The 13,170-nt window shown below is 47.0% G+C and overlaps 1 protein-coding gene across 1 annotated transcript in view; it reads left to right on the top strand.

The window, feature by feature from the left end:
• Window positions 1-13,170, top strand: part of PRPF6 (pre-mRNA processing factor 6) — a 32,492-nt gene that overhangs the window by 13,618 nt on the left and 5,704 nt on the right. Inside the window, exon 18 of the mRNA XM_077252965.1 lies at window positions 2,191-2,282. Within this exon, the coding sequence (XP_077109080.1) occupies window positions 2,191-2,282 (92 nt within the window). The remainder of the gene's footprint in view (window positions 1-2,190; window positions 2,283-13,170) is intronic.

The raw sequence follows: 13,170 nt of genomic DNA, 5'->3' as shown, positions 1-13,170 counted from the left end.
AACTGGGAAGCAGACTTCCTCAGCCGACAAGGAATAGACTCGGGAGAGTAGTCTCTCCATCCCGAAATTTTTCGCCAGATCTGTCACCACTGGGGGACCCCGGATGTGGACCTAATGGCATCCCACTTCAATGCCAAGGTCTCCAGCTTCATGGCCCGAACACACGATCCGCGGTCGCTCGGAGCAGACGCTCTGGTTCAGGACTGTACCCAGTTCCAGCTTCTGTACATTTTTCCACCTCTCCCCCTGATACCCAGGGTGGTGAGGAAGATCAAACAAGAGGGAGTTCCAACCATCCTAATCGCACCGGACTGGCCCAGACGTACATGGTACGCCCACATCGTACAACTTACAGCAGACGCCCCCTGGCGTCTCCCCGACCGCCCCGATCTTCTATCACAAGGCCCGTTCTACCACCAGAACTCAGGGGCTCTCAATTTGACGGCGTGGCCCTTGAGACCTGGGTTCTACCCCAGGCAGGGCTCTCGCCGGACATCATTGGAACCATGATCAGGGTTACGGAGGCCAGCCTCTGCTAAGATTTATTACCGTACCTGGAAAGCTTTCTTTACTTGGTGCGAATCTCATGGCCAGACCCCATTCCCTTATTCCCTCCCCAAACTACTTGGTTTTCTTCAATCGGGTCTGGAGGCGAGGCTGTCCCTGGGCTTGCTTAAGAGCCAGGTGTCAGCCCTCTCAGTGCTTTTTCAAAGGTGCATTGCTACCAAGCCGCAAAATTCCCGATTGGTTCCCCCCTACAGACGACCACTAGAAACGTGGGACCTTAACCTGGTCCTGACAGCATTGCAGGGACCACCCTTCGAACCTCTTAAGGAGGTCTCGCTCCGCCTTCTATCCCAGAAGGTGGTTTTCCTGGTGGCAATCACCTCGCTACGCAGGGTGTCTGAACTGACAGCACTCTCCTGCAGATGGCCCTTTCTGGCTTTTCACCAGGACAAGGTAGTCCTCCGTACGGTCCCATCCTTCCTTCCGTAGGTTGTGTCCACCTCAATGAGGAAATTTCTCTGCCTTCCCTTTGTCCGGTCCCGGTTCATAGAGTGGAGAAGGCTCTGCATACGCTTGACCTTGTCAGGGCATTGCGTATATATGTGTCTAGGACTGCGTCCTTCCGGAGGTCTGATTCTCTTTTCCTCCTTCCAGAAGGCGGCCGCAAGGGTCTGCCTGCTTCCAATTCTACCCTTGCCAGGTGGATCAAATCCACCATACAAGAGGCCTACCGCCTTAAGAATTCTCCTCTTCTAGCCGGTATTACGGCACACTCTACACGGGCGGTGGGGGCCTCCTGGGCCATTCGGCACCAGGCTTCGGCACAACAGGTGCGTAAGGCGGCCACTTGGACTAGCCTACACACGTTTACTAAACACTACAGAGTTCATACCCAGTCCTCAGCGGACGCGAGCCTGGGTAGACGGGTTCTGCAGGCGGCGGTGCCCCAAGTTTAGGAGCCTGTCTGTACAATATTCGTCCATTGCTTCCCACCCAGGGACTGCTTTGGGACGTCCCATGGTCCTGTGTCCCCCAATGAGGCGACAGAGTAAAGGAGATTTTTGTGTACTCACCGTAAAATCTTTCTCTTAGCCTCTAATTGGGGGACACCGCTCCCACCCTGTTGCCCTTTACGGGCAGTTGTTTCTGTTGAGTTCTCATATTGTTCCTTCAGCTCGTACATAGTGGCCTTCTTATAGGCATGTCTGTTATTCATGTTACGTTCCTCCTAATGCTTTTGCACAAAACTGGAGAAGGCTGACGCTGTCCAGGGGTGTATACTGCAGAGGAGGAGCCACGGTTAATCTTTTTCAGATTATGCATAGTGTTGCCTCCTAGTGGACAGCAGCATAACACCATTGTCCTGTGTCCCCCAATTAGAAGCTAAGAGAAAGAGATTTTGTGGTGAGTACACAAAAATCTCCTTTTTTTGTTTGTTTTTTTAAATATATTTTGCTTCCCACAATGCCATAAAAGAGCAGGGAAAATGATTTATGTGGTGACCAGAATTGCTACTGTTTCTATTTCGTTCTTGTGCTGGTTATGACAATTGCATGTTTGACCCGCATGTAAGGGTGGGATTATCTGTGAATAATTCTGTTACTGGGATACTGTGGTGTTACACGTTTACGTCTATACGCTACTGTCCAGGCTTCTGTCTGACCTTCCTCCTATTTTCTGCAGGTTGGAGTCGGTGCGGCTGGAGTTCAGAGCTGGCTTGAAGAATATTGCAAATACTTTAATGGCAAAGGCTTTGCAGGAATGTCCCAATTCAGGTGAGAGTTGTGATATTGGGAAATGTAAACTTTTTGGAAGGCAGAATAAAACCTTTCCCTCTGTTCATCTTGCTCCTGTATGCAGTGGATACAGCTCATCTATTTACTTAAAAGGAAACTCTCAGCATGATTTCATTGATTTCATACCCCGAATTATTTATGTCCATGAAGCCTTAACAAGAAGCCTCCCCCTTCTTGCGTGACAGCCCCCTTGCAGTGTGACTTCAGCCAAAGGAGCCATTGATTGAGCAGCAGGAGGAAGGGGCTCAGGGTGTGGAATGGAGCTGGAGTGTTAGAGACCTCAGATCTACGCTAGTTCTTCAGCCCCATTTGCTGAAATGCTCATTTCTCAGTAAGGGAGGAATGGAGCCCATGTAAAAGTGTTGCTGGATTGTCTTTGAAAGAGCTACACGCATGTATAAAAAGTGTGCGGGGTTGAAATCCTGCTGACAGGTTCCCTTTAGTGAAATTGTTCCCTTTGGAATATCATGTGGTATTGTAATAAGTTTTTTACTGGGTAAACTGAACCCATTCTATTACTTTTATTAATTGAGATCCAGCCTGTAATATAATCCAGAGCTGTACTCACAAATGCACAGGGTTTAGAACTCGGACCTCTCTGCAAGTCTCTTGTTTGTTATTAGATACAGTCAGGCTTGTACATACACCCATACACACTAAAGCTATGTGCCCACGTTGCAGAAATGCTGTGGAAATGTCCGCAGCCTTTACACAACTCCCTGCCGCGGGAAAAACGTATGCGGAATTCGCATGCGTTTTCCCACAAAACATAAGCGTTTTGCAAGTGTTTTTAGCTTGCAGAATGCTTGCGCTTTACAAGCGATGTGAAGCATCACTTGGAAAAGTGACAGGTTGGTCACACTTGTCAAGCATAGTGCTTGACAAGTGATCAACTTATTACTATTGATGCTGCCTATGCAGCATCAGTAGTAAAAGAGGATGCTAAAAATAATAATAATAATAAAAAAAATATGTTTATTCTCATCTTCCGACGACCCCCCGATCTCCTCAGCAGCGCTCCCAGTACGTTCCTTTCCCAGGGATGCTTTGCGCGAAGGACCTTTGTGACATCACGGTCGCGTGACCGCGACATCATCTCAGGTCCTTCGCGCAATGCATCCCTGGGAACGGAAGCCGCCGCGGGCACCGCTGAGAGGCGGGAGGAAACCGGGCACCATCAAAAGGTAAGTATATCCTATTTTTTAATTTAATTCATTTTTTTTTTTTACAGGAATATTGTTCCCAGGGCCTGAAGGAGAGTCTCCTCTCCTCCAAGCCCTGGGTACCATCCGCACATGAAGCGCTCACTTTACGCATGGTGGGCACAGCCACATGCATAAAGTGAGCGTTTCAATGCAATCCTATGGCTGAGTAATCACCGCGATTCCGCAAAAATAATGAACATGCTGCGGATTTTACCACTACGCGATTCCGTGGCGGGAAAATCCACAGCATGGGCACAGCAACTGCGGCGGAAACGCTTAAAAAAAAAATGCAAGATGGGCACACAGCCTAAAAGTGTAGCTGAGCTCCAGTGATGCATGTGTGAGTATAAACAGTTAGCATATGTACAGAGTGACTCCACCAGCAGAATAGTAAGTGCAGCTCTGGAGTATAATAATACAGTATGTAAAAAAAAAAAAACGCATGTGTTTTTAATGTTAAACATAGGAAAAAAAAACGCATGCTTTTTTTTTTCTGTAAAAACGCTGCAGATCAAAACGCAAGTGTGAAACCAGCCTTAGTAATGTAATGTATGTACACAGTGACTCCACCAGCAGAATAGTGAGTGCAGCTCTGGAGTATATAATACAGGATGTAACTCCGGGTGGGTATAGGGTAAGTATTGTAATGTATATACGCAGTGGGGGGGGGGTGTCCTAGCTGGCCATGTGAGTGGACACAGGGAAAAGTGCTCCCGCTGCTAAAGGGACAAATATCCTGTGCACAAATATCCTGGTCATTGCTCCGTCAGGCAATGACCAGACGGAGGCAGAAGGATGCAGGTGCTGGTGATGCAGGAGCCAGCCAAGATGGCGCCGAGGTCAGAGAAGAAGCTGACAGGGAGAACGCTGCATGTCAACGGCGTATGGAGGTGGCGGCGAAGCTTCAACAGTATGCCAGAGTGGAAGCTGCGGAAGAGGCAGAGCAAGGAACCGTAGCTGGAGCTGATAAGGAGGAGGAGGATACAGTCCTGGCTGCAAAGCATGAGGTACAGAGGGGGAAGGAGAGAGGCAGCATGGCGGGGGCAGGAGGGGAGCCTGAAGGCTTAATGCAGAAAGAGGAGCCGACCCACAGAGACGTTGTTGTGCTGATATCCTCGTGCCAGCAATCCTTGAATTCCCTAGCCCTGCAGATGCAGGAGGTAAAAGGGGACACAGCACAGATTAATGCAGCCCTGCAATAGATGGACAGACGTATGGGAGCGGTGGAGGATAGGGTGAGCACGGCAGAAGACCACATAATTAAACTGCAAAAAGCTGAGAAAAAGTTTGCCCAAGCAATATCAGAGCTCGCTGCCAAGAATGAGGATCTGGAAAATAGATCCAGAAGGAATAATATACGTATAGTGGGGCTGCCTGAAAAGACTGAGGGGAGAAACCCCACAGAGTTTGTTGAAAGCTGACTGCTAGAGAAAATTGGGGGCACAGTGCTGACAAAAGTATTTGCTGTTGAAAGACCTCATAGGGTCCCGCCGCAGCCCCCTGCCCCAGTAGCGAATTCCCGTACCATGCTTGCCAAAATACTGAACTACAGGGACAGAGACATTATCCTCAGAAAGGCTAGAGAAATGGAGAGTCTAACGGCTGGAGGTCAAAAGATTGCCATCTACCCGGATTATTCTGCTGCAGTTCAGAAAGAACGGATGAAATTCACTGGGGTTAAGAGACGACTGAGGGAACTAGGAGTGCAAAACTCTATGTTGTTCCCCGCAAAGTTGAGACTGGTGGCTTTTGATAAGACCCACTTTTTCCTGACACCAGAGGACTCTACCCAGTGGATTGATACTAATGCGAAAAAACTTAAAGGAAAGGGCGATTGACATCTCGGTGAGATCCGGAAGGGAGTTGTTTCTCTGTTGCTGGAGGAAGGATTTGTGTTTAATGGCACATTGGTTAAAGGGTTGAGCAGCGGTTGAGGGCTCGGCTGTGCCATATTGAGTGATTGACCGGAGGGGATAGTAACGATTAATAAGTATGGGGGAGGTGGGTTATGCCGGGTACTGCAAATTGGTTTGGTAATTTCTCTACATGTTTATTTAAGTTGGAATGTTTGAAAAAACAAAAACTGTGGGAAATTCGGATTGTTACTGCAGCGGGAGGCGCATGGAGAGGGTTAAGTAAGGGAGAGTGTTCGCAATGGGCGGTGGAGCCCCACTCTTGATGAGAGGAAGAATGTTTTGTATTGGGTGGGTTAGGGGGGCAAGTTGGAAGTTGGTAGGGGGGGGTGGGAGGGATTAGACAGCTCATACTTGGAAAAGTGGATACTATGAAGGATGATGAGCCGTATGATGGGGGACCGCATTAAAATATTGAGTTGGAATGTAAGAGGCCTAGCGGATAAAACTCAGCGGCCGGCAAGTCTGCAGTATGTTCGAGAACAGAGGGTCTCAATGATATGCCTGCTGGAGACACATTTAGTGCGGGAAAAGGTGGATGTATTGAACAGGCGCTTGATACAGAGGGCATACCATTCTACCTTCTCTACGTACTCTAGGGGTGTGTCGGTGTTGGTACCTGTGGGAGTGCAGTATGAAGAGGTGATGGTACAGGAGGATGTGGATGGTCAGTATGTGGTGGTGCAATGAAAAATAATAATAATGTGTATAGCGGCGATGTATATTCCGCCTCCATACTCAAGTAAGAAAATTAGAGAGGTGCTGGAGAGGGTGGAAAGCTGGGGCCCGATACCATTTCTAATTATTGGGGATCTTAATAATATATGTGATGACTTTTGGGATAAAAATAAAAACTCCCAGAATAGGACAGTGGGACACATTACTACGTTTGGGACTTACACTATGTTCCAAATTATTATGCAAATGACATTTTTCTCGGATTTTCCTAAATGGTCAGTGCAAATGACAGTCAGTCTAATAAAAGTCATCACCCGTTAGAGTATACATCGAATTTTATTGAAGAAACCTCCCAATGATAACAGTATAATCTCCAAAATGAATAAAAACTCAAAATGCACTGTTCCAAATTATTAGGCACAGTAGTATTTCTAAACATTTGATATGTTTTAAAGAACTGAAAATGCTCATTTGTGGAATTTGCAGCATTAGGGGGTCACATTCACTGAACAAAAAAGCTATTTAACTCCAAAACATCCTAACAGGCCAAGTTACATGTTAACATAGGAGCCCTTCATTGATATCACCTTCACAATTCTTGCATCCATTGAACTTGTGAGTTTATGGAGAGTTTCTGCTTGTATTTCTTTGCATGAAGTCAGAATAGCCTCCCAGAGCTGCTGTTTTGATGTGAACTGCCTCCCACCCTCATAGATCTTTTGTTTGATGATACCCCAAAGGTTCTCTATAGGGTTGAGGTCAGGGGAAGATGGTGGCCACACCATGAGTTTATCTCCTTTTATGCCCGTAGCAGCCAATTACTCAGAGGTGTTCATTGTCATGCATGAAGATGATTTTGCTCCTGAAGGCACGTTTCTGCTTTTTAGACCATGGAAGAAAGTTGTTAGTCAGAAACTCTATTTACTTTGCTGAGGTCATTTTCACACCTTCAGGAACCTTAAAGGGCCCTACCGGCTGGTTCCCCATGATTCCAGCCCAAAACATGACTCCTCCACCTCCTCGCTGACGTCGCAGCCTTGTTGGGACATGGTGGCCATCCACCAACCATCCACTACTCCATCCATCTGGACCGTCCAGAGTTGCTCGACATTCATCAGTAAACAAGACTGTTTGAAAATTAGTCTTCATGTGTGTCTGGGCCCACTGCAACCGTTTCTGCTTGTGAACACTGTTTAGGAGTGGCCGAATAGTAGGTTTATGCACCACAGCAAGCCTTTGAAGGATCCTACACCTTGAGGTTCGAGGGACTCCAGATGCACCAGCAGCTTCAAATAACTGTTTGCTGCTTTGTAATGGTATTTTGGCAGCTGCTCTCTTAATCCATTGAATTTGTCTGCCAGAAAACTTCCTCATTATGCCTTTATTTGCATGAACTCTGTCTGTGCTCTGTTTCAGTCACAAATCTCATCAGAGTATGATGATCACTCTTAAGTTTTCATGAAATATCTAATTTTTTCATACCTTGTCCAAGGCATTGCACTATTTAACGCTTTTCAGCAGCAGAGAGATCTTTATATTTCCCATATTGCTTGAAACCTGTGACCTGCATAATAATGTGGAACATCATTTTTGAGTAGTTTTCCTTTAATTAGAATCACCTGGAAAACTAATTATCACATGTGTTTAAGATAGATTTCAGTGATTCATTGAGCCCTGAGACACAATGCCATCCACGAGTTTATTTTAAAAACAAAACACTTAAATCTTTAAGACACTTAAATCCAATTTGCATAATAATTTGGAACACAGTGTATATTCGTGAAGTGGGTATGACTGATCTATGGAGAGTTAGGCATGTTGGGGAAAGGGGGTGTTCATGTTATTCACCGGCTCATGGTACTCTATCCAGAAGTGATTTGGCACTGGGCAACCGTCTGTTGGACACGATGGTAGGGGATGTGAGATATTTGCCCAGGGCCCTCTCGAACCATAGTCCAATTGAGGTGGAGTGTCGGCCGATGGGGACAGGGGCCGTTAACAGGAGAGAGTGTAAGTTTCACCCTAACTGGCTGCACAGTATAGATCTAGATAAGATAAAACGGGAGTTGGAATTTTTTGAGTTGAATGATGGGAGTGTAGATGCTCTTACTGTATGGGAAGCCATGAAGGCGTACTTGAGAGGGCTGCTGTTTAGAGATATTAGTAGATGTAAGCGGAAGTCGAGAGAGGCAGAGAAGGCAGCGATTGATGGGTTGAGGGCAGCGGAGGATGAGATGGTGACACTGGGTACTCCGGAAGCTAGGAAGAGATTAAAGGCAGCTCAAAGTCATCTGGAAGAAATTTTGCTGGGTAAAGCTGAAAGGAAGCGGGAATTCATGAAGCTGGCTTATTATCAGGAGGGTGAAACTGTAGGTCACATGCTGTCGCTGGTGGCTTCTGCACAGAGAAGTACTTTGTTTGTCCATTCTCTGGTCTCCGGCAGTGTTACGAGTGTCTCTGAGACTCCAGAGATTTTGGAGGTTTTTGAGGATTTTTACGAGGACCTATATTCCTCTCGGGTGGATGGGACGGTGGGAGACACAGTGGCGTTCCTTGAGGGACTGGAGCTCCCGAGGTTGTGATGCAGATAGAGAGGGCTTGGAGCCTCCTATCACGTAGGAGGAACTGGGTCGGGCATTACAGTCTATGGCTAATGGGAAGGCGCCTGGAGTAGATGGGTTTCCTGCTGATATCTATAAACATATGGGGGAGGTGCTAATTCCCAGATTAAAGGCGGTCCTAGAGGAGGCTAAGACTAGGGAGTGTCTGCCTACATCCATGAGAGAGGCCATAATAGCGGTGATTCCTAAGGAGGGGAAAGACTTGGGCCAACCTGAGTCATATCGGCCAATCTCCTTGCTCACTATAGATGTCAAGATTCTGGCCAAGGTGTTGGCGATGAGGTTGACGAGTGTAATCTCCGGCCTGATGCACCCAGACCAATCTGGCTTTATGCCTGATAGATCCACGGCGGTCAACCTACGGAGGCTATTTATGAATCTGCAGCTTAGGTCTGATAACTGTGGCCAGAGAGTTATTGCATCTTTAGACGCCCATAAGGCGTTCGACAGTGTGGAATGGGGATATCTCTGGCAGGTGTTGCAATATATGGGGTTTGGCCTGCGGTTTGTGTCCTGGATTCGACTGCTGTATTCGCAGCCGATGGCCAGAGTCCGGGTGAATGGGGAGTTATCACGACTATACAATTAGCTAGAGGGACGAGGCAGGGGTGTCCGCTCTCCTCTTTTGTTTGCTCTGGCCGTGGAGCCATTGGCTGCTAAACTTCGACAGTCTGACGAGGTGTCTGGGTTTAAATATGGGATGATTGAAGAGAGGGTGGCGTTGTATGCGGACAATATTCTACTGTTTCTAGCTGACCTGGTTGCTTCCTTGGGGGGGGGGGGGGCTATTGGGATTATTGAAAGATTTGGCTCACTGTCAGGACTGACGATAAACTGGAGTAAAGCCCCTGTCTCACTAAGCGAGAAGATCGCTGCTGAGTCACAAGTTTTGTGACGCAACAGCGACCTCAGTAGCGATCTCGCTATGTGTGACACGTAGCAGCGACCAGGCCCCTGCTGTGAGATCGCTGGTCGTGTTGGAATGGCCTGGACCTTTTTTTGATCGTTGAGGTCCCGCTGGGTAGCACACATCGCTGTGTTTGACACCTTACCAACGACCTCGTTGACGACTCAGACACTGAATCGTCATAATAGCTCCCATGTGACATCGTTGTACAGGTCGCTACAGGTCGCTGGTGAGATGTCAAACAGTGAGATCGCAGCAGCGATCGTTGGAAGATCTCACTGTTTGACATCTCACCAGCGACCACATAGCGACGCAGCAACGATCCCTGACAGGTCGTATCGTTGTCGGGATCGCTTTAGCATCGCTAAGTGAGACGGGGTCTTAAGTCTATTTTGTTTAAAGTGGATGACGTAGGGGAGGAGGGGAGTGAGCTGCTGGAGGATGGGCGACTGAAGGTGGTAAGTCAATTTAACCCCTTCCCGACATGTGACGGTATAGTACGTCACATGTCGGGACCCCCGCTTTGATGTGCGCTCCGGCGGTGAGCGCACATCAAAGTCGCGACATGTCAGCTGTTTTTTACAGCTGACATGTGCGCGCAATAGCGGCGGGTGAAATCGCGATCACCCGCCGCTATTAACTAGTTAAATGCCGCTGTCAAACGCAGACAGCGGCATTTAACTACCGCATCCGGCCGTGCGGCCGGATATGAGCGCATCGCCGACCCCCGTCACATGATCGGGGGTCGGCGATGAGTCAGGAAGGTAACCATAGAGGTCCTTGAGACCTCTATGGTTACTGATTGCCGGTGGCTGTGAGCGCCCCCCTGTGGTCGGCGCTCACAGCACACCTGCAAATCTGCTGTGTAGCAGCGATCTTATGATCACTGCTGCATAGCAGAGCCGATCGGGCTGTGCCTGCTTCTAGCCTCCCATGGAGGCTATAGAAGCATGGCAAAAGTAAAAAAAAAAAGTTTTTAAAAATGTGAAAAAAAAAAAAAAAATATAAAAGTTTAAATCACCCCCCTTTCGCCCCAATCAAAATAAATCAATAAAAAAAAACCCCAACCTACACATATTTGGTATCGCCGCGTTCAGAATCGCCCGATCTATCAATAAAAAAAAAGCATTAACCTGATCGCTAAATGGCGTAATGAGAAAAAAATTCGAAACGCCAGATTTACGTTTTTTTGGTCGCCATGACATTGCATTAAAATGCAATAACGGGCGATCAAAAGAACGTATCTACACCAAAATGCTATCATTAAAAACGCCAGCTCGGCACGCAAAAAATAAGCCCTCACCTGACCCCAGATCACGAAAAATGGAGACGCTACGAGTATCGGAAAATGGCGCAATTTTGTTTTGTTTTGTTTTTTGCAAAGTTTGGAATTTTTTTTCACCACTTAGGTGAAAAATAACCTAGTCATGTTAGGTGTCTATGAACTCGTAGTGACCTGGAGAATCATAATGGCAGGTCAGTTTTAGCATTTAGTGAACCTAGCAAAAAAGCCAAGCAAAAAACAAGTGTGGGATTGCACTTTTTTTGCAATTTCACTGCACTTGGAATTTTTTTCCCGTTTTCTAGTACACGACATGCTAAAACCAATGATGTCGTTCAAAAGTACAACTCGTCCCGCAAAAAATAAGCCCTCACACGGCCAAATTGACGGAAAAATAAAAAAGTTATGGCTCTGGGAAGGAGGGTAGCGAAAAACGGAAAAACGGAAAAAGCCCCGGGGGTGAAGGGGTTAAATATCTTGGGATATGGGTATCTATGCCGGTTACGCATTACATACATAGGAATCTGACTCCGATCTTAGGTGTTCTTAAGGCAAAAGTGGATGCTTGGGTTAAGCTGCACTTATCTGTGGTGGGCAGGGTGAATCTTATCAAAATGATTTTGATGCCGAAGATTCTGTATGTTCTTCATAATGCGCCAGTTTGGATACCGCGCGGGAAATTTCAGCAGATTAACTCCCCTGTTCAGGAATTTGGTATGGGGGAGACAACATCCACGTATCAGACTAGAGACACTTCAGTGACCCAAGGAAGATGGGGCCTTGGCATTGCCTTACCCTGAAGTATATTTTCTTGCAGCACAAAGTCAGCACTTAAAGGGCTGGGCGCATGAATGGTCGTCCGGGGCGGTACAGCAATTAATGGAAAAGGTGACAAAAAGAAGGCCAGCAGTACAATGTCTGGAGGATGGCTCCCTGGGGGCTTTGGGGAAATTGTATCCGACTATGTTATTGATATGTAAGCTCTGGGTAGACTAAAACATATACGTGGGATTACGGGTCTGACCAGATTCTCCCCGCTGTGGCATAATAATAATTTAAAGGAGTTTGTGGCAATTGGGGTACTACCAGAATGGCAGGCCAAGGGGATTCAATATGTCTATCAGATAATTGAGCAGGGAGAGTTGAAATCCTTTTCCCAATTGCAGGTGGAATTTGATCTCGGGCCTGCGGGGGAATATCAATATTTGCGGTTGAGACACGCATTTGGAGCTCAGAATAGGGACGGAGGCATCAAAATTCAAAGGGATATAGTGTTAGAGTATGTGTGTGGTGAAGGGACTATTGGGGGGGTTATTTCCACTCTTTATAAAGACTTGCTGCACACTTTCCTGTTAAAGTTTCCATTACTGGCGAGAGCTAAGTGGGAGAGGGATCTGGGCCCAATGGAGAATGAAACTTGGGAGTCGGTGCTGGAGTAGGTTCCACGGCTGTCTCTGAGCGAGCCGTATAGGCTGTCACAGCTTTATGTAATACACAGAGTTTACAAATCTCCGAAGGTGTTATATAAGGCAGGCTTGCGTGACGATTCTGAGTGCCCGAGGTGTAAATCTACAGATGCAGATATATTTCATATGATGTGGACGTGTCTGAGACTGGCTGCTTTTTGGTTGGTAGTTTTGAGTCGTGTGGAAGGAGCATACAGATGCACGGTGCCAAGGGACCCGATGGTGTGCTTGTTGGGGTGCGTGGACGAGATTGGAGTGGATAACAACCTGAAGACAGCTATTGCCAGATTGCTGTATATGGCCCGGAAGGTAATAGCGCGAAATTGGATTAAGGATGAGCCGCCTTCAAGAAGAGAATTCCTCCAATATGTGAAGCAGGGCCTGAAACTGGAAAGGGGGTTTTATCAGAAAAGAGGGAAAATTGAAATGTTCGATAAGCTGTGGTCGCAGTGGCTTGCCATGGGGTAGGTTTGTTATAGAGACCGGGTGAATCAAGAACCTGAATTGGTGAAAACATAACACGTGGCCTATGGTCCTAACTGAGGGGATAGTCATCCTATAGATTTGAGTGTGGAGCTATTAAACAAGGTGGGCTGTCTTATTGAGGGGGGGGGGGGGGCGGGATAAGTTGGGATTGCGGGGTTCGTTCGGGGGGAAAGCTTTGTACTGAAAGCAAGAATGTAACATGTCAATTGTAATGTTGTTCTTAATAAAAATTTATTTGAGTTAAAAAATAAAAATAAAAAATGTATATACGCAGTGATTCCACCAGCAGAATAGTGAGTGCAGCTCTGG

The sequence above is a fragment of the Ranitomeya variabilis genome, chromosome 4, assembly GCF_051348905.1.
Source record: "Ranitomeya variabilis isolate aRanVar5 chromosome 4, aRanVar5.hap1, whole genome shotgun sequence".
In the NCBI taxonomy this organism is placed as follows: Eukaryota; Metazoa; Chordata; class Amphibia; order Anura; family Dendrobatidae; genus Ranitomeya; species Ranitomeya variabilis.
Note: the sequence above shows the minus strand (reverse complement) of the source record. Positions and strands in the feature narration are given on the sequence as shown.